This window comes from Myxine glutinosa, chromosome 4, assembly GCF_964187855.1.
Source record: "Myxine glutinosa chromosome 4, kmMyxGlut1.1, whole genome shotgun sequence".
Classification (NCBI taxonomy): Eukaryota; Metazoa; Chordata; class Myxini; order Myxiniformes; family Myxinidae; genus Myxine; species Myxine glutinosa.
The window spans coordinates 209,516,980-209,540,277 of record NC_136264.1 but is presented as its reverse complement, the minus strand read 5'-3'; the positions used below and the strand labels follow the sequence as shown (position 1 = coordinate 209,540,277).

The following is a 23,298-nucleotide window of genomic DNA, read 5'->3' as shown; positions in this document are numbered from 1 at the left end:
ATGATATATTTCAAGGGTAATGATACCAAACAATTTCAATGATACAATCAAGGGTATATTCCCCGAGCAATCCACCATCCACAATTCACACTCAACAATCAATCAATCCCCTAGAGGTTTAAGATGGCCATCTTATATATGTGTGTCCCCTTTTGTACTCACGACCCCCTTTTGGTCTCTGCCCCTCACAATGTCTCTGGGCCCCTCCTGACCAAGATGATGGTCGGCGTCGCAGCACTCGGGCGGTTGAACGAACCCCGGGTGGACGTTTTTCCACCGGGCAGGTATCGTACCAGGCACCACGGCTGCAGCCCCTCGTGGCCACGCGAAGCGGGTACGGTAAAGCAAGCAAAAGCCCCACGCCGCTTGCAACGCGTGTTAGGCCCCAACGTGCGACCCGTACGCGTCTTTTTAGACGGTGCCGCGAACGGTGCCAGACGCGGGGTCGGTGCACGGCCCCACGTCAACTTGACGTCTCCACCGGGTAGGTACACGTCCCAGTAACTCCTCTCGCCAGACGGGCTTCGGAACGCCGCTTTTCCACGCGGCGCAAGGTCGATCCCACCTTTCGTCGGAGCGGGGCGAGGAAGAAGACTCCTCGTCACTTTTCTTCCTCGTGTCTTTTCCTCTTCCGTTTCCGGTCTCTTTTCAGAAGGGCTCCTGACCCTCCAACCACAACAACCCTTAATCTACTACACATTGATAAGCAAAGACCTGAATGGTAATTCACATACATTCACATAAATATGTAACACCAGCATATATTGAACGAAAATGTGAAATGATGATTTGACATTTGTGATGGATTCTGATTTGGATGTAATTGCTTTTCCATTATATTTGCCCTCATTTCAAATATGTTTATGTAACTTTTTCGCTTGAGCAACGCCGGTTACTCCAACTATAAACACTTATGTACTTTACTCGGGGTACAAATACAATTTGTATGGGGGGTAACATAGGCTATGTGGCCGCAGCCTCATGCAGGGGTGTGGGGGACCAGGAGAGGGGCGCAAATTCTCTATGTAAATGTGTACAGTGTCGCGCCACCTGGTGATGGTGGCAGAGGATATTACAATTTCCTTTTTTACCTGGGCAACACTGAGGTTAAAGCACTCTTTGCACGGGTAAAATTTTTCTCCATCTCATCCCCCCTCCCATAAAACGGAGGGGCCTGTTAAAGCCACCCCCCCCCCCCCAAAGATATATATGTGTTATATATTTCCCTTCCCCCTTCCACTCTGTCCACTACCTTCCTCACCCCTCCCTCTTATGCCTCTTCTGCCTCCCCCCCCGCCCCCCCGCCCCCCGGGGCAACGCCTGCTAGTTTTACATACAACAGGCACGTTCCACATTCCACACATGAGAAAGGGTAGCACAAACCAGTAGGAATTAAGGGGACGTGTCACATGGACGTTGTGAGACCACCTCCACTCCCCATCCCAGAGAACAGCGCAGGCACAAGTCGCGAACATAACGGTGTGCGCTCGGTGTGTGCGCATTGTGTGGATTCGGTATGCACTCCATGTGCACTGCATTCTGTAAATATCGAGTTCAGGGTATACTTTGTTCCAGTCAGGTTCCAGTCAGGGTATACTTTGCAAACCACAGTTGTGCCACATTTTGTATTGCTGAGTGGTGTTTCGTTTGAAGAACATTCTCTAGGTTTCCTGCAATTCTATATCAATAGTTAATCATATAGGATATAGGTCAAAGCACTTGATATTTCCGTTGTATCAAAAATGAGAAGTTATAATCTCCATTCATTGATCTGAAAAAAGACCTGAACAGAATGATGTGCGTTAAAACTCCACGAGGAGCTTCACTCATGGTAATTATGAGGAATGAGTAAGAGTAGAAACAAGAACCACCTTTAGAGGCCATTTTTCCCCACAGAGCAGGGGTTGGCCTTTTTCAGGCACCATGGTCCCCTTTTTGAAGCAATGTTTTATGGCCAGATGCTCTTCCTGCCGCCAATCCTGTTGGTCGCCTCTAGCGACACACAGGGAATTACCAGTGAACTGGTACTCAATTTGCCGACCAAGGAAGGATGACAGGCTGAGTCAACACCCTGGTGTTAATTCATTGATCGACCGCGATTCGAACCCAGGATCCTAGGATCCCAAGCCTGCACCCGAACCGCAAAGCCAACAAACCCAGGATCCTAAGATCCAAAGCTGCACCCTAACCACTAAGCCAACAAAACCCAGGATCCTAGGATCCCAAGCTGGCACCCTAACCGCTAAGCCAACAAACCCAGGATCCTAGGATCCCAAGCCGGCACCCTAACCGCTAAGCAAACAAACCCAGGATCCTCAGATCCTAAGCCGGCACCCTAACCACTAACCCAACGAACCCAGGATCCTCGGATCCCAAGCCGGCACCCGAACCGCTAAGCCAACAAACCCAGGATCCTAGGATCCCAAGCCGGCACCCTAACCACTAACCCAACAAACCCAGGATCCTAGGATCCCAAGCCGGCACCCTAACCGCTAAGCCAACAAACCCAGGATCCTAGGATCCCAAGCCTGCACCCTAACCACTAAACCAACAAACCCACGATCCTAGGATCCCAAGCCTGCACCCTAACAGCTACCCCCTCTACACCAGGCTGAGGAATGAGTTAGAGTCTTAGCTGATTATCCTTTGTGGGAAAAGTTTTCAAAGATGAATGATTTATTTAATAATTTAATCCTTCAATGTTTGGCCAATGACTTGCTGATCAGTCCTTGTGTATGATTTGTTTCACCATTCATTGTTGCTCTGTGTCCTGAACATGTGCATGCTGATTCTTTAACCATCGCATGTTCATGGCACAGAAGGAAACAGTACACTCATGTGTTCATTGGATGTGCTCGTCCAAAATATTACTCTTCGGCAATTCTTCACAATGTACACCTTCGCAACGTACACCTTCGCAACCAACAAAGCACACCCCCTTCAATGCAGAGACAGGAGAGCAAAGAATCACCAGAGCAATATATCCCATAATTAGCCGTTACCTTCCACATTGGCACACCTGTATGGGTAATATATGTGTGATCACAGTCATCGTACCTTCCTTCTGAGACTATCTGATTTTTTGTAAAAACATAACTCTTGGCGACTTTCATTCCGACGTGCAGTGCCAAGGAAGTATTTGACCGGTGGCTTTGAAAATGATCTATAAACAATAATCCAAGGCTTCATCCTTGGCAGGGTGATGGTCCATCGGGACCGGTTAATGTCTGACCGCAGACGGATCTTGGCGAAAACGCTCCGAACTTACAGGAGTTGGTGACGGCGAAGCTGTTGGACGTCTCGAGGTTGTCGACGTGTGGCACGAGGCGGAAAGGTGCAGCGTTCTCGTTGTGCAGGTTGATGGCCACACGGAACGCACTGTACTCTTGGTCGGTATTTCGGGTGAACAAACCTCCTAGAAGAAAGAAGAAAACAACACCGGTATTCGTAAAGGAGAAAGTCAATGGTTCTTGTGGTTGAAAGAGGGAGTTGGGGAGAAGGGGACAGTGTGAGATGTCACCTTTCCTTACCCAAAATATACTTATTTTGTGCAAACGACAAAAGTTCCAAAATGGTGCCAGTGGCGTTACGTGGCGCACAGGGTTCGATGCAGATGTTGGTGCCGCTCGATCTCAAACGATGAGGGAATAAACGGTGTATAGGGACAAAATAATCCGCTTAACCGCTAGAGTATCGTCACGCCATCTCTCAACGAGCAACAGCTGTTTTGGAGAAGATCTGGTGAAATTTGTGATGGACGGTGATATCACACAATGACCTCAACATTAATAATGGAGGGATGGAAGTAACACACAGAGTGGGAACCGAGTGCCATCGCAGCGACGAGTTAACGTCACGCAGGGACAGTGAACATTCATATCGACTTTATTGGTCATCCCGGGGCTAGAGGCAGCGCTCACTTTGCAGCAATGGAGCTGCTTCCTTGTGTTTGCAAAGCGAAATTAGCAAGGCAGTCTGGGAGGGTGGAGGCGGAATGTATAAATAGAGATAAATTACACGTTTCCAACAAAATAATATAACTATACTGATGGAGGCGCCTTTCAGGATATGAGGAGTGGTGTGTGTGTGTGTGTGTGTGTGTGTGTGTGTGTGTGTGTGTGTGTGTGTGTGTGTGTGTGTGTGTGTGTGCAAAAATGGTACATATATATATATATATATATATATATATATATATATATATATATACGTACATATACATACATATACATTATACATGTATATATATATATATATATATATATATATATATATATATATATATATATATATGTATATATATATATATATATATATATATATATACGTACATATACATACATGTACATATATATATATATATGTACACAAAAATACACACACATATATGTGTATATATACATACATATGTACACAAAAATACACACACATATATGTGTATATATATATATATATACATACATACATACAAACAAAAATACACATATATATATACATATACACAGATTTATATACATATACAAACGTATATACACACATATATACATATATATATATATATATATATGTATATATTGTTGAGGTTTTGAGAATTGAACATATAACATCATTAAAGGTTAAAGGTTTGCCCCCCATAGTTATTCCACAAGCAACACATCGGCCACCGTAGGGTATTAGTTATGTCATAGTATGTGTGAGTATAGGCCATTTCCACTAGTGATAGCTGCGTTGTGTAAAGAAATAATAAGCTTAGGTCCTTTCATTTTGCAGCCGCCCTTCAATTCCACCTATGCTATCTATGGGCAAACTCGATCCCGCGCCCCATTCGGCTAATCCACCTCGTTTGTTACGCTTTGGCCGCCAACAGCGTTAGTTGCCGTTTGCTCGCTCAAACTAGTCGGATGGCCACGAGGTAGGCCTGAAAAGGGGGAGAAGCGTGAGGTCGGGGTGTGGCCGCGTCAAGCAACGCGTCAGAAGGCAGTGGCGGTAGGGGCAACAACCAACCAGAGCTCGGTGGGCATGGCTTGAGAGGGCATGGCAAGAAACGTCTGGTGAGTTCCAGACGGTTCCAAGGGTGTGGTAATAAAACCCTTGGCGCGAGGCCCCCCACCTCAGATGAGAAAGGGATGCACGGTGTTGAAGTTGAGAGAGGAGAAGAGAGAGGCGCTTACAAAGGACTTGAGGAGGACGGGAGCCAAGTGCTGGTATCAAGAGGACTGGTTGGAAAAGGATATGGAGTTGGGAATGGAGAAGCGCATTGCTCGCGTTTACTGAACCAGTACGAACTGTCCGTTTATTATGTACGCGGCTGAGCCGCGAGTGTAACCACAAAGCCAGCCTACCGTTGCCCTGTAATAATCCCGTGCGTGCCAAACAACATGTGGAGAGCTCCTGCCGTCTGGTTCATCTGCTTTGCGGTGCAAGTTGGGGACCGGAGGAGGAGCTGCCTGGATGCATCCCTGGACCATCGACCTGGTCAACGACAAACTCAGTGTGAGTGTGTCTGAGTGTGGCAGGCCCGTTTGTCCAGGGATAAGTTAAGACTGGAAAAGGCTGCACTGTGTTTTCTGCTTCTTCTGATTGTACAAAGTGTAAATAAATTCTGTTATTCCTTTCCTTCCCAAATTCGACCGTTTCAGTCATTTCCATCATTGGGTAAGCGTGGCACGATTACGAACCGCTTGGATCCGGTTAGTCATTGATAACGGCTCGGGTCATGGGTCGCTATCGCTCGGCGTTTCCACTAACACCCGTGATTCGGGCGGGGCTTATTTCCTCATTTCCGGTTAGCGTTAGTACTTAGGTAATAGCAAATTCATAGTCCTAACACCCTATCTAACGCTGTCCGGGAAGGACGTCATAGGTCCCGGGTCCCGTCGGCTAGGAAAAGACAAGAGGACTAATCCCCCCTTTGCTAAGGGGAAAGGCCGACGCTGAGATCCGCAACAATATATATATATATATATATATATATATATATATATATATATATATATATATATATATATATATATATATATATATATATATATACAGTGGAACCTTGACTTACGAGTGCACCAACTTACGAGTTTTTGGAGATACGAGCCGTCGCTCGGGCGGTTTATTGCTTTGAGATGCGAGCCGAGATCTGAGTTACGAGCTTACGCCACCCGCCACCAGGTGGGTTCCGGTCACGTGGTTATCTTGCCGTGCAAGCATATCTGCCGTATATCGCTGCTGTTTTGTTTTCGCATGTTGGTTATTTTGAAGCTTACGCCAGCCGCCACCAGGTGGGTTCCGGTCACGTGGTTATCTTGCCGTGCAAGCATATCTGCCGTATATCGCTGCTGTTTTGTTTTCGCATGTTGGTTATTTTGGAAAATTTCTTAGTTTTAACCATGGGTCCTAAGTAATTGAGTGCCAAGGGCAGTACTGAGAAGAGGAAGAGGATGATGTGCTTGGATATAAAACACGCAATCGTCGAAAAACATGAGCGAGGTGTGCGTGTTGTCGACTTGGTGAGGCAGATGTGAAGGCAGCTGAAGATTTTATTATAACTTTTGCCGAACTGATAGAAGCCGAACGATACATCCCCAAGCAAATCTTCAACTGTGACGAGACAGGGCTCTTCTGGAAAAAGATGCCGAGGAGGACGTATATAACGGCAGAGGAGAAGAGCATGCCAGGCCACAACTTGTTCAGAGTGCCGGCGATAGCTCGCCTTCTCTTTGTGGAAGACACGGTGAGATCCTTAACATCCAACAACTAATGGGACGCAAACGGGGCACCCAGTTTAGCGGTACACACATTGATGAATCACCCTGCCTGTGAAACACCGACATGACAGGTTATAGCTGGGTCAGGATTCAAACCCAGGCTGGACAGTTTAGAGTCAAGTGTGCGTACCTCCAGTCCAGGCCATCCTGCCAACTTGTATGCTGCATACAGGTGAAATATAAAGCGCGAGATATTTTTATATATACTGCATATTTAAAAAAAAATTGGTGTGGTTTTTGGCGGGCTGGAACGGATTAATAGCATTTCAATGCATTTTAATGGGGAAATTTGATTTGAGAAACGAGCAAATTGAGTTACGAGCTCGGTCACATAACGAATTAAACTCGTAAGTCAAGGTTCCACTGTATATATATATATATATATATATATATATATATATATATATATATATATATATATATACACAAAGAATTAAGTTAAGCACCCCTACACAACGAATTAAGGTAAGCACCCCCTAATATATATTCTTTGTGTATATGTATACATTGGCATATATTCTAAGGTATGTGAGATCAAATAATGATTGGTATGACATTAGCAATTATCCATTGATGAAATTGAGTGATCAAAGTGAAAAAAAGTGATTGGTTGAGTCAGTGATCCGATCACGTGGGTCCTACACACGTTATTGACGCAAAGATCGCTAGAGGTCTTCTCAGAACAATGACTGTACGTTAGAAAACATAAACGTCATCCACACTGTCCGTGATGGACCTATAGCTCCATACTTAAATTGAGGTGAAAATATGCCTAAAATTCCCTAAAAATTTCACCTTAAATCATTCAGAATAAAATATTGAAAACGGCATGATTGTTATGTTTTTATGTGACCATAATATCACTTCTCCAGAAAATATAGCAATATCATGGGTATATTACACTGTTTTGACGACAACAAACTTGTAATGTGCGAGGTTGTAAAAAAACGGGGGGGGTGCTTAACTTAATTATTTGTGTATATATGTATACAGACTTGGCATTTAATATGGAATTTTTTTTTTTCTTGACTTGGGTTTACTTTCTTAACTCAGTATATCAATCTGGTGAGTTTCTTTTACACTTTCGTGATTTATTTGTTAAAAGAACCATGTCACTGATTGTCTGTCGCAGCAAGAAGTCAACAACAGGATTATATCACAGGTGGCGTGGCAAAATGTACGGACAGGTGCATTTGACGATTGGCTTCACAGTCAGGTATACAAGGGTTGTTGCATTCTGTATTAGTGGAAAACAACTGCTGCACATCTCCAAAAGTTATTGCCGCTTCCTCTGGAGATGGTCCGTCAACTCGACAATGCTGTTTGTCATGTAGTGGTCGCTTTACGAAATTACAGCATGAAAGAGCGTGCTATTGCTCGGCAGTATGGCATCACTCAAGGTCAGGTGTCAGAGATCCTGAAACGAAATGCTCAAAGGGGTGTCCCTACTCCAATACCGAGGCCAGGACGTCCCCGCAAAACCACAAGGAGGGATGATCGCCAGCTGCACCGGTTAGTCTGCAATGGCCGTACCAAGTCAGCTAATCGGCTTAGGGCTGAGTGGCAGCAACTGACAAATGTGCCTGTATCCAGAAGGCTAGTCAACCAAGGACTGGTTCAAGCAGGCTATCGTGCCAGGCGTCCCCTGAGAAAGCAACGCCTGACCAGACAACACTGCCAGCGCCGATTGCAGTGGGCCAGAGAGCACCATCAATGGCAGCCAGGACACTGGAATCATGTGATCTTCAGTGACGAGTCTAGATTTCTGGTCTATCGTCAAGATGGCCGCGTCCGAGTGGGCAGACAAGTGCATGAAGCCTACAACAAAGATTGTATAGTGCCAAGAGTCCAAGCTGGAGGTGGTGGGGTGACCGTTTGGGCTGCTTTTCATGCAGGCGGCAAAACTGACCTGGTTGTTCTGAATGGAAACCTGAACCAGTTCAAGTACAGGGCCATTCTGGAAGAAACATTGCTTCCATTTGCTCGTGCAGCCTTTCGAGGAAACTTTGTCTTCCAAGATGACAATGCATGGCCTCATCGTGCTCGCATGATCCAACACTTTCTTGCTGACCGTGGTGTAGAGCATATGGAGTGGCCTGCCATGTCCCCGGATATGAATCCGATAGAGAACTTGTGGGCAGAATTAACGCGTCAAATCGACCACTTGGACCAGCAGCCGACCTCTGTGCGTGAATTACAGCAGGCTATTGTCACTGCATGGCAAGCGATTCCTGTCCAAACCTTGACAAATCTCGTGAACAGCATGCCTCAACGTGTATGTGCTCTCCTGAATGCTCGTGGGGGTTACACGAAGTACTGAACTGTAATTTTACTGTCGGTAATCCCAGTCGTAATTTAACTTTTGTTTTGTAATTTTGAACTGTAATTTTACTGTCGGTAATCCCAGTCGTAATTTAACGTTATACATATATATACTAGCTTGGCTCGGCTCGCTGCGCTCACGTCACCACGCGTCGTCACTGAGGAACGGGCTTATATTAGCTAAGGATAATGACTGTACCTGAGTTGCTGTGTTGTCCTGATTTACCCCAATCGTAATACAAACAATTATTTTGCACAAATTTATTTGTAGTGTTTATGATATTACATTTTTATAAGCAATTTAGGTTGAAGATTTACGTTGAAAAAATATATATAATTAAAAAAGAACCCCTCAGCACATACATACAGGAGGGGTAGGTGCAGACTGGAAGTTTGGGACGATTGCACCTCACCACCACGTAATTCAAAACACCTCACCACCAAGTAATTTAAAACACCTCACCACCACATAATTCAAAACACCTCACCACCACGTAATTCAAAACACCTCACCACCACGTAATTTAAAACACCTCACCACCACGTAATTTAAAACACCTCACCATCACATAATTTAAAACAGCTCACCTACACATAATTTAAAACACCTCACCACCACGTAATTCAAAACACCTCACCCCCATGTAATTTAAAATAACTCACCCCGACATAATTTAAAACACCTCACCCCACCTAATTTAAAACACCTCACCACCAAGTAATTTAAAACACCTCACCCCCACATAATTTAAAACACCTAACCCCCACGTGATTTAAAACACCTCACCCCGACCTAATTTAAAACACCTTACCACCATGTAATTTAAAATAACTCACCCCCACGTAATTTAAAACACCTCACCCCACCTAATTTAAAACACCTTACCACCATGTAATTTAAAATAACTCACCCCCACGTAATTTAAAACACCTCACCCCACCTAATTTAAAACACCTTACCACCATGTAATTTAAAATAACTCACCCCCACGTAATTTAAAACACCTCACCCCGACCTAATTTAAAACACCTTACCACCATGTAATTTAAAATAACTCACCCCCACGTAATTTAAAACACCTCACCCCACCTAATTTAAAACACCTAACCCCCATGTAATTTAACACACCTCAACCCCACATAATTTAAAACACCCAACCCCCACCAAATAATTCAAAACACCTCATCACCAACTAATTCAAAACACCTCACCACCACATCATTAAAGACACCTCACCACCACGTAATTCAAAATACCTCACCACCAAGTAATTCAAAACACCTCACCACCACGTAATTCAAAATACCTCACCACCAAGTAATTCAAAACACCTCACCACCACGTAATTCAAAATACCTCACCACCAAGTAATTCAAAACACTTCACCATCACGTAATTCAAAACACCTCACCACCACATGATTTTAAAACACCTCACCACCACATCATTTAAAAACACCTCACCACCACATAATTCAAAATACCTCACCACCACATAATTCAAAATACCTCACCACCACGTGATTCAAAACCACCACCACATTATTAAAAACACTTCACAACCACGGAAACATAAGTTTCAGGAAGTAGTTCAGTGACAACAGACACTGCCCAGATATGTCGATATATAGATAAAGGACTGTACCTGAGTTGCTGTTTTGTCATGGTTTACACCAATCATAATTAAAACAATCATAATGCACAAATGTATTTGTAATATATGTGATATTACATTTGATAAACAATTGAAGTTGAAAACTCAAGTTGAAAATAATTGGACAATTTTTACAAAAAAAATACCCTTAGGACATACCCACGGGAGAGATAGGTGCATACCAGAAGTTTGGTACGATTTCACAAAAGTTTGAGGGAGTAGTTCAGTGACAACACAACACAACACAACACAGACACTGCACAGATGTGTGTGTGTGTGTGTGTGTGTGTGTGTGTGTGTGTGTGTGTGTGTGTGTGTGTGTGTGTGTGTGTGTGTGTGTGTGTGTGTGTTGCAGGAGTGGGTCATGAGTGGGTGTGGTTTTACATGAATGGTTTTGCATGTTTGCATGAGTGGTGCATGTTGGTAAGGGCAGGTGGTTGGTTGTGTGTGTTTTTACTTGCCGGAAAAGATTCCGGCGAGTATGTTGATCTGTTGGTTTGTCTGTCTGTCTGTTTGTCTGTGCGCAGCACCACATCCACATCGTTTCACATAGAATCGCCAAAATTTACACACATATTTGTCTTGCCCTGGAATAGACTGTGCCCAAGTTTTAACTCTCTGCCCAAGGCTTCCATTATGACGTCATAATTTGATAATTCGACAAGTACAAAACTTCATCCAATCAAGATGCAATTTATTGAACGACATGACGGAATAACCTGGTGGAGAAAAAAAAATAATGATGACCATCGGTCACGTGGTTCAGCAGCCATCTTGGAAAAACCGTAAAACTTTGCACCTTGATATCTCTGAAAGTGACGAATAGAAAAAATCCAGACATGGCTCTTTGTAAAGAACTCTCCATGGGGAATAAAATATGTTAATGATGATGTCATAGGTGCCTCCATTATGACATCATAATTCGACAAGTACAAAACTTCATCCGATCAAGATGAAATTTCTTGAGCATCATCTAGGGATAAATTCGTTTCGAAAACAAATAATGATGACGTCATCGGTCACGTGGTTCGGGCCGCCATATTTGTCCAAAATGGCCGATAAAAAAGTGCATTCCGGTAAGTCCTCGGTCACTGACCGATTTTTCATTTTTTTGTTTGTTTGTTTTTGTTACTATAATTATTTCTTATTTTGTGTATGTGAGTGAGTGAGTGGGTGAGGGTGTGTGTTTTTGCATGAATGAATTTTTGCATGAGTGTGTGTGTTTTTGTATGTTGAGTGGTGTAGGTTGTAAGGGTAGGTGGTTGGTTGGTGTTGTGTGTGCATGTGTGTGGATGTGTGTATGAATGATCTGGTGTGTTTTGTTGGTGAGTGGTGAAGGGTATAAATGTGTGTGTTTGAGTGTTCCACCATGTTTGTTTGGTGCCGTGGATTCTGGATGCGGAGGTGTTGCTGTTGTAGTCTGCGTTCACACTGGCTGTGGGTGGGGGTATGTACGCATTGCTGCATGTGGATGTGTATGTGCCCCTGCTGGCCCACCTTAGCTGACCGTATCGAGGTTGAAGGGCCGAAACGGGATGATGTTGAGGACCTCGACTGAGGACGCGGTCAGTGCGGCACACTTGTGACCAGGTGTGTTTTGAACTTATATATGTATGATAAATAAATAAAAATTATATATATATATTTTTTGTATATATATTCATAGATATAAGTAAACAATATATATAAATGGAAAATTTATACATATATATATATATATATATATATATATATATATATATATATATATATATATATATATATCATAATCTAATTTTAGTTGTCCAACCTAATGAGCGCAGGCAGTGACGTCTATATATATATATATTTAGTATATATATACATATGCACAGATTTATATACATATATATATATACATTTATACATATATATATGTATATATTTTTTTTCAAATGTTTTACAAAGAAATACATTCAAGATACCCCAACCCTTTGTTTGTCGTTGATTACATAGGTATACGTAAACCTTTTGATCACACCTTGTGTCTCCCTTGCATATAAAAATTATTTTATGCACCTGCCACACATTTCCGCTGACACTTCTCTGAGAGGCGAGTCACGTGTGCATTGCATTATGTTAGTACATATAGCCGGTGATTTAACTATCTCGTACACATCGGCATGGAAAGCTGCAACTGTATTATATGCCACGTTGTACATTATCATGCATGATGGCCTTTCAATGATACACCCCCTCCTTACCACCCCCCAACCCCCCGTCGCGTGCAGGTATGTTAATCCTCCAGGCAATGAGAGCGACATATATCACGTGCAGCGGTTCGGGTGAAGGATCTGATTTTTCCCAAAAATTATAACTACGGATTCCGTTTAATTCGGACATCTTGATCTCGGTGTACGAAATCATATAAGAGTGGGAATCACTTAAGGTGCAGCACATCTATAATGTTGATATTATATGACGATGTAATACTATTCGCAGGGACGAGTCGCATTCACGATGCACGTCTCTCGGACAAATGTACAACAACGAACATGTGACATGTTTTGAATGGAACCTCATCGTCATCCCTGTTGCACAGAAAGACCGTTTGATGACGTCGGTCCAGTCATCCCCGTTATACATGAAGACAGTTTGATAACGTCGGTCCAGTCATCCCGGTTATACATGAAGACAGTTTGATAACGTCGGTCCAGTCATCCCCGTTATACATGAAGACAGTTTGATAACGTCGGTCCAGTCATCCCCGTTATACATGAAGACAGTTTGATGACGTCGGTCCAGTCATCTCCGTTATACATGAAGACAGTTTGATAACGTCGGTCCAGTCTTCTCCGTTATACATGAAGACAGTTTGATAACGTCGGTCCAGTCATCTCTGTTATACATGAAGACAGTTTGATAACGTCGGTCCAGTCATCCCCGTTATACATGAAGACAGTTTGATGACGTCGGTCCAGTCATCCCCGTTATACATGAAGACAGTTTGATGACGTCGGTCCAGTCATCCCCGTCATACATGAAGACAGTTTGATGACGTCGGTCCAGTCATCTCCGTTATACATGAAGACAGTTTGATGACGTCGGTCCAGTCATCTCCGTTATACATGAAGACAGTTTGATGACGTCGGTCCAGTCATCCCCGTTATACATGAAGACCGTTTGATGACGTCGGTCCAGTCATCCCCGTCATACATGAAGACAGTTTGATAACGTCGGTCCAGTTATCCCCGTTATACATGAAGACAGTTTGATGACGTCGGTCCAGTCATCCCCGTTATACATGAAGACAGTTTGATGACGTCGGTCCAGACATCCCCGTTATACATGAAGACAGTTTGATGACGTCGGTCCAGTCATCCCGGTTATACATGAAGACAGTTTGATGACGTCGGTCCAGTCATCCCCGTTATACATGAAGACAGTTTGATAACGTCGGTCCAGTCATCCCGGTTATACATGAAGACAGTTTGATAACGTCGGTCCAGTCATCCCCGTTATACATGAAGACAGTTTGATAACGTCGGTCCAGTCATCCCCGTTATACATGAAGACAGTTTGATAACGTCGGTCCAGTCATCCCGGTTATACATGAAGACAGTTTGATAACGTCGGTCCAGACATCCCCGTTATACATGAAGACAGTTTGATAACGTCGGTCCAGTCATCCCCGTTATACATGAAGACAGTTTGATAACGTCGGTCCAGTCATCCCCGTTATACATGAAGACAGTTTGATAACGTCGGTCCAGTCATCCCCGTTATACATGAAGACAGTTTGATGACGTCGGTCCAGTCATCCCCGTTATACATGAAGACAGTTTGATAACGTCGGTCCAGTCATCCCCGTTATACATGAAGACAGTTTGATAACGTCGGTCCAGTCATCCCCGTTATACATGAAGACAGTTTGATAACGTCGGTCCAGTCATCCCCGTTATACATGAAGACAGTTTGATAACGTCGGTCCAGTTTGATGACGTCGGTCCAGACATCCCCGTTATACATGAAGACAGTTTGATAACGTCGGTCCAGTCATCCCCGTTATACATGAAGACAGTTTGATAACGTCGGTCCAGTCATCCCCGTTATACATGAAGACAGTTTGATGACGTCGGTCCAGTCATCCCCGTTATACATGAAGACAGTTTGATAACGTCGGTCCAGTCATCCCCGTTATACATGAAGACAGTTTGATAACGTCGGTCCAGTCATCCCCGTTATACATGAAGACAGTTTGATGACGTCGGTCCAGTCATCCCCGTTATACATGAAGACAGTTTGATAACGTCGGTCCAGTCATCCCCGTTATACATGAAGACAGTTTGATAACGTCGGTCCAGTCATCCCCGTTATACATGAAGACAGTTTGATAACGTCGGTCCAGTCATCCCCGTTATACATGAAGACAGTTTGATAACGTCGGTCCAGTCATCCCCGTTATACATGAAGACAGTTTGATAACGTCGGTCCAGTCATCCCCGTTATACATGAAGACAGTATGATAACGTCGGTCCAGTCATCCCGGTTATACATGAAGACAGTTTGATAACGTCGGTCCAGTCATCCCCGTTATACATGAAGACAGTTTGATGACGTCGGTCCAGACATCCCCGTTATACATGAAGACAGTTTGATAACGTCGGTCCAGTCATCCTCGTTATACATGAAGACAGTTTGAAAACGTCGGTCCAGTCATCCCCGTTATACATAAAGACAGTTTGATGACGTCGGTCCAGTCATCCCCGTTATACATGAAGACAGTTTGATAACGTCGGTCCAGTCATCCTCGTTATACATGAAGACAGTTTGAAAACGTCGGTCCAGTCATCCCCGTTATACATAAAGACAGTTTGATGACGTCGGTCCAGTCATCCCTGTTATACATGGACAGTTTGATGACGTCGGTCCAGTTTGATAACGTCGGTCCAGTCATCCCCGTTATACATGAATACAGTTTATGACGTCGGTCCAGTCATCCCCGTTATACATGAAGACAGTTTGATGACGTCGGTCCAGTTTGATAACGTCGGTCCAGTCATCCCCGTTATACATGAAGACAGTTTGATGACGTCAGTCCAGACATCCCCGTTATACATGAAGACAGTTTGATAACGTCGGTCCAGTCATCCCCGTTATACATGGACAGTTTGATGACGTCGGTCCAGTTTGATGACGTCGGTCCAGTCATCCCCGTTATACATGAAGACAGTTTGATGACGTCGGTCCAGTCATCCCCGTTATACATGAAGACAGTTTGATGACGTCGGTCCAGTCATCCCCGTTATACATGAAGACAGTTTGATGGCGTCGGTCCAGTTTGATAACGTCGGTCCAGTCATACCCGTTATACATGAAGACAGTTTGATGACGTCAGTCCAGACATCCCCGTTATACATGAAGACAGTTTGATAACGTCGGTCCAGTCATCCCCGTTATACATGGACAGTTTGATGACGTCGGTCCAGTTTGATGACGTCGGTCCAGTCATCCCGGTTATACATGAAGACAGTTTGATGACGTCGGTCCAGTCATCCCCGTTATACATGAAGACAGTTTGATGACGTCGGTCCAGTCATCCCCGTTATACATGAAGACAGTTTGATAACGTCGGTCCAGTTTGATGACGTCGGTCCAGTCATCCCCATTATACATGAAGACAGTTTGATGACGTCGGTCCAGTTTGATAACGTCGGTCCAGTCATCCCCGTTATACATGAAGACAGTTTGATGACGTCAGTCCAGTTGGATAACGTCGGTCCAGTCATCCCCGTTATACATGAAGACAGTTTGATGACGTCGGTCCAGTTTGATAACGTCGGTCCAGTCATCCCCCGTTATACATGGACAGTTTGATGACGTCGGTCCAGTTTGATGGCGTCGGTCCAGTCATCCCCGTTGTACATAAAGACCGTTTGATAACGTCGGTCCAGTCATCCCCGTTCTACATAAAGACCATTTGATAACGTCGGTCCAGTCATCCCCGTTGTATATAAAGACCGTTTGATAACGTCGGTCCAATCATCCCCGTTGTATATAAAGACCGTTTGATAACGTCGGTGCAGTTTGATAACGTCGGTCCAGTAATCCCCGTTGTACATAAAGTCCGTTTGATAACGTCAGTCCAGTCATCCCCGTTGTACATAAAGACCGTTTGATAACGTCGGTCCAGTCATCCCCGTTGTACATAAAGTCCGTTTGATAACGTCGGTCCAGTCATCCCCGTTGTACATAAAGACCGTTTGATAACGTCGGTCCAGTCATCCCCGTTGTACATGAAGACCGTTTGATGACGTCGGTCCAGTCATCCCCGTTGTACATGAAGACCGTTTGATGATATCGGTCCAGTCATCCCCTTTGTACATATAGACCGTTTGATAACGTCGGTCCAGTCGTCCCAATTGTACATGAAGACCGTTTGATAACGTCGGTCCAGTCATCCACGTTGTACATAAAGACCGTTTGATAACGTCGGTCCAGTCGTCCCCGTTGTACATAAAGACCGTTTGATAACGTCGGTCCAGTAGTCCCCATTGTACATAAAGACCGTTTGATAACGTCGGTCCAGTCGTCCCCGTTGTACATAAAGACCGTTTGATAACGTCGGTCCAGTCGTCCCCGTTGTACATAAAGACCGTTTGATAACGTCAGTCCAGTCGTCCCCGTTGTACATAAAGACCGTTTGATAACGTCGGTCCAGTCGTCCCCGTTGTACATAAAGACCGTTTGATAACGTCGGTCCAGACATCCCCGTTGTACATAAAGACCGTTTGATAACGTCTGTCCAGTCATCCCCGTTGTAAATAAAGACCGTTTGATATCGTCTGTCCAGTCATCCCCGTTGTACATAAAGACCGTTTGATAACGTCGGTCCAGTCATCCCCGTTGTACATAAAGACCGTTTGATATCGTCTGTCCAGTCGTCCCCGTTGTACATAAAGACCGTTTGATAACGTCGGTCCAGTCATCCCCGTTGTACATAAAGACCGTTTGATAACGTCGGTCCAGTCATCCCCGTTGTACATAAAGACCGTTTGATATCGTCTGTCCAGTCATCCCCGTTGTAAATAAAGACCGTTTGATAACGTCGGTCCAGTCATCCCCGTTGTACATAAAGACCGTTTGATAACGTCGGTCCAGTCATCCCCGTTGTACATAAAGACCGTTTGATATCGTCTGTCCAGTCGTCCCCGTTGTACATAAAGACCGTTTGATAACGTCGGTCCAGTCATCCCCGTTGTACATAAAGACCGTTTGATAACGTCGGTCCAGTCATCCCCGTTGTACATAAAGACCGTTTGATAACGTCGGTCCAGTCATCCCCGTTGTAAATAAAGACCGTTTGATAACGTCGGTCCAGACATCCCCGTTGTACATAAAGACCGTTTGATAACGTCGGTCCAGTCATCCCCGTTGTACATAAAGACCGTTTGATGACGTCGGTCCAGTCGTCCCCGTTGTACATAAAGACCGTTTGATAACGTCGGTCCAGTCGTCCCCGTTGTACATAAAGACCGTTTGATATCGTCTGTCCAGTCATCCCCGTTGTAAATAAAGACCGTTTGATAACGTCGGTCCAGACATCCCCGTTGTACATAAAGACCGTTTGATAACGTCGGTCCAGTCATCCCCGTTGTACATAAAGACCGTTTGATAACGTCGGTCCAGTCGTCCCCGTTGTACATAAAGACCGTTTGATATCGTCTGTCCAGTCATCCCCGTTGTAAATAAAGACCGTTTGATAACGTCGGTCCAGACATCCCCGTTGTACATAAAGACCGTTTGATAACGTCGGTCCAGTCGTCCCCGTTGTACATAAAGACCGTTTGATGATGTCGGTCCAGTCGTCCCCGTTGTACATAAAGACCGTTTGATAACGTCGGTCCAGTCATCCCCGTTGTAAATAAAGACCGTTTGATAACGCCGGTCCAGTCATCCCCGTTGTACATAAAGACCGTTTGATAACGTCGGTCCAGTCATCCCCGTTGTACATAAAGACCGTTTGATATCGTCTGTCCAGTCATCCCCGTTGTAAATAAAGACCGTTTGATAACGTCGGTCCAGTCATCCCCGTTGTACATAAAGACCGTTTGATAACGTCGGTCCAGTCATCCCCGTTGTACATAAAGACCGTTTGATATCGTCTGTCCAGTCGTCCCCGTTGTACATAAAGACCGTTTGATAACGTCGGTCCAGTCATCCCCGTTGTACATAAAGACCGTTTGATAACGTCGGTCCAGTCATCCCCGTTGTACATAAAGACCGTTTGATAACGTCGGTCCAGTCATCCCCGTTGTAAATAAAGACCGTTTGATAACGTCGGTCCAGACATCCCCGTTGTACATAAAGACCGTTTGATAACGTCGGTCCAGTCATCCCCGTTGTACATAAAGACCGTTTGATGACGTCGGTCCAGTCGTCCCCGTTGTACATAAAGACCGTTTGATAACGTCGGTCCAGTCGTCCCCGTTGTACATAAAGACCGTTTGATATCGTCTGTCCAGTCATCCCCGTTGTAAATAAAGACCGTTTGATAACGTCGGTCCAGACATCCCCGTTGTACATAAAGACCGTTTGATAACGTCGGTCCAGTCATCCCCGTTGTACATAAAGACCGTTTGATAACGTCGGTCCAGTCGTCCCCGTTGTACATAAAGACCGTTTGATATCGTCTGTCCAGTCATCCCCGTTGTAAATAAAGACCGTTTGATAACGTCGGTCCAGACATCCCCGTTGTACATAAAGACCGTTTGATAACGTCGGTCCAGTCGTCCCCGTTGTACATAAAGACCGTTTGATGATGTCGGTCCAGTCGTCCCCGTTGTACATAAAGACCGTTTGATAACGTCGGTCCAGACATCCCCGTTGTACATGAAGACCGTTTGATGATGTCGGCCCAGTTGTTTTTGTCGCCGATTCGTGCGCTCTGCTGTGTTTGCATCCGGCCATGAAAAGGAACTGAATTTACATAACAATGTCGAATGGAAACAGATGCGAAGGAGCGGGGATATAAACGGTCCGTCCGATGGGTCGACAAGTTCGGGGGGGGGGGGGGGAGCACCCGGGCCGATCCACCGGGACACGACCGCTCACAGTGTCTCGAAAGGGAAGGTTTAACGAAGCCGGACAAAATGCTCGGTTGGGGGTAAGGGAGGATTGAATGGAAGCGGAGGGGGTGGGTCGGGGTAGCGGTGGGGGATTGGGGGGGGGGGTGAATTCATGGTCCTTCTTGTGCAAAAAAAAAAAATACAATTCGAGTTTTTCTTCCTAGAAGGTCTATAATTGCATCCCCCGCACCATCGCACCTTGAAGACCTTAAAATGATTGCAAAAGCGACCTGACGATGTGTCGGCATCGTGTCAGGACACCGGGAGCAGGGTGCACGATGTCCGAGGTAAGATCGCGACGGATTCGGGGATGAGGGAGACATGCAGACCCACCGATTTGCACCTTGGCGGGGAAGGCTCGACTCAGGTTCGCCGAGAGTGACGCGACGAGCAGCAGAGCAGTGACGAGCTCCGGGACTGCGTGTCCTGCTGATCCAAGCCGTCTCATTGTGCGCTGCTGCTGCTGCTCCGGCGGCCACCGATGCCACCCTGAGCGCAGGGGGAGAGACCGCGCTGCCGCTGCACACACTCGCTCACACCGGCCGGCTACTTACTCCCCCCCCCCCAATACAACCCTCCCCTACCCGAACCTCCACCCGCTCTCCCTGCTCGTCCCCTTCCTCCCTCGAACTCTCCCTTCAGCCTCGATCAGCACTCGCTACTCTCGCAACATTCGCCGCCGCTCGACGCGCCCGTTCTCCTCAGTAACGTCTCCCGTCGCCCTCCGAACGCTCATTCACACCGAGGATGAGCCGGCTCGATGGGACGGAGCAGCCCGACGAGGTGCAAGGAGCGGGATCGCTCTTATCCCGGGAACGTCCTCCCTCGCACAACTAAACTCTCCGGGCACCGCGGCCTCCTCCCCTCAGAAAGCTTCCTCACACCTCCACCTTATTTTCCCGCGCTGCCGCCCCCTCCGCACATCGTCGCTCCCCTCCGAACACCGAGCGCGGCTCCTTCCTCCCCGTCTCCCCTTACCTTCGCCGACGCACGGAGGCGACCGCACTCCTTTCGCCCCGAATCGTTTGCGACGCGGACCTGACGCGACTACTGATCAATTTCGTCTCTGCAGTCTCCATGGCGACCCCGCCTGAGATGTTTTTGAAATTCACCGCAGAGCCCGCCCGGCCCTTCTCCACTTCGTTAGCAGCCGCGGCCCCGTCCTCTAAAAATAGGCCCTTTACGGAGTGTTTATCTCATTATATTTGTTTTCTTGTATCCCTTGTACGTGTAGCCTGAGCGGCGCGAACTCCTCGGACGCGATTGCGCTGAAATCCCGAGGCGCGTCCGAGGAATCGCGCGTAATGTCGCCAGAGAAGCTATGGAAGGTAACCCAAGATCGGGACGTCGCTACACCTGCCGTGCCTGTGGCTTGAGGAGGGCGGACAAACACCGGTGGGAAGTTCTGAAGGAACTTGGTTGGGGTTGCTGGAGCTTGAGGGTTTTGCGCATTTTAAGGGCGTCGGCAGATACATTTTCGGCCATCATTAAAATATCATCGAAACGGACGAAACGAAGATCTTTCATTAACACCAACTTCGTTGTGTGCACTGCGGACTCCAAAGCTTTCGAACTTAGCTCATTGTATCACATATGTCTACCGTGGACACCTGCAGTGCACGCCTCTAAATGCTTGATCGAATTGTGAAAAATCTAATGGAATGTTAAAAACACACACACACACACACACACACACACACACACACACACACACACACACACACACACACACACACACAGTAACACACACACACACACACACACACACACACACACACAGTAACAAACACAGTAACACACACAGTAACACACACACACAGTAACAAACACAGTAACACACACACACACAGTAACAAACACAGTAACACACACACACACAGTAACACACACACAGTAACACACACACACACACACACACAGTAACACACACACACAGTAACAAACACAGTAACACACACACACACACACACACACACACACAGTAACACACACACAGTAACAAACACAGTAACACAGACACACACACACACACACACAGTAACAAACACAGTAACATACACACACAGTAACAAACACAGTAACACACACACACACAGTAACACACACACAGTAAGACACACACAGTAACACACACACACACACACACACACAATAACACACACACACACAATAACACACACACACAGTAACACACACACACATGCACACACACAAACAGTAACACACACACACATATGAACACACACAGTAACACACAACTACATGGTATTACACACAAGCACCGAACACAGTAACACACAGTAACACACACACACAGACACACACACACAACTACACAAAAACTCACACACACATAACTGCACAGAAACACACATACACAACCACAGACATATGCACATACACACACACACACACACACACACACACACACCGAACACAGTAACACACAACACACACACACACACCGAACACAGTAACACACAACACACACACACACACACATATATATATATATATACTAGCTGAAAGCAACCGGCGTTGCCCGGGTTATTTTTGAATGAATTTACTACTATAAATCAACTTTTACTCGTGGCCGTAGAAGAATGACTACTATAATTCAGCTCAGCTTTTAATTGTGAAATAGGCCCAGCTCGGCCGACGCGGCCTCGACCGGCCTCGCCACCTAGCCTAAAACCTTCCCGGGGCCTGTCCCGACATTTTTTCTATGAGACGTTTCCTCCTGTCTTTCACCGTTCAGGAGATTAGCTTGCGCAGACAAACAAACAAAAACTTTCTTTTATAATACTAGGGCATGCCCGTACTATATATATATCTAAAATTATATCCCCCCCCTCTATTTACATGAAATGGTTTGGTCCATTCGCAAAGCCAAAGCGAACGGCTTGCGAGTACGGTGACAATCCCACCCCTCTATTTACATGAAATGGTTTGGTCCATTCGCAAAGCCAAAGCGAACGGCTTGCGAGTACGGTGACAATCCCCCCCCTCTATTTACATGAAATGGTTTGGTCCATTCGCAAAGCCAAAGCGAACGGCTTGCGAGTACGGTGACAATCCCCCCCCCCCTCTATTTACATGAAATGGTTTGGTCCAAAGCGAACGGCTTGCGGAGTTTGGTAAAGAAATCGCCATAGCTCGGTAACTACTTGTCCGATTAATATGAAACCTTGAAAAGGCACATCCTCGGGTCCCCAGCAATATACCTGGCAAGTTTCAAGTATATCGGACCCGTGGTTGTCGAGAAACAGCGGTCACAGACAAACACACAGACACACACACATACACACACACATACATACACACAGAGATTACTGGAATTATAGATAGATAGAGAGAAGAAATATATACAGTCACGTGAAAAAGTAAATCCACCCCATGTAAAGTTTAGACTTTTTCAACATATTTCAACATACAGCTAGCTGATCTTCATTTCAACAATATTGATAGATAAAAGTGATAT

General features: G+C 45.5%; 1 protein-coding gene across 1 annotated transcript in view; it reads right to left on the bottom strand.

The window, feature by feature from the left end:
* The window catches only part of LOC137425674 (glutamate receptor 2-like), a 501,515-nt gene extending 481,172 nt beyond the window's left edge, over positions 1 to 20,343 (bottom strand). The window contains exons 1-2 of the mRNA XM_068114326.2: positions 20,151 to 20,343; positions 3,269 to 3,415 (exon numbers count right to left, since the gene is read on the bottom strand). Of these exons, the coding sequence (XP_067970427.1) occupies positions 3,269 to 3,415; positions 20,151 to 20,265 (262 nt within the window). The 5' untranslated portion in view covers positions 20,266 to 20,343. The remainder of the gene's footprint in view (positions 1 to 3,268; positions 3,416 to 20,150) is intronic.
* Between the last annotated feature and the right edge of the window lie 2,955 nt (positions 20,344 to 23,298).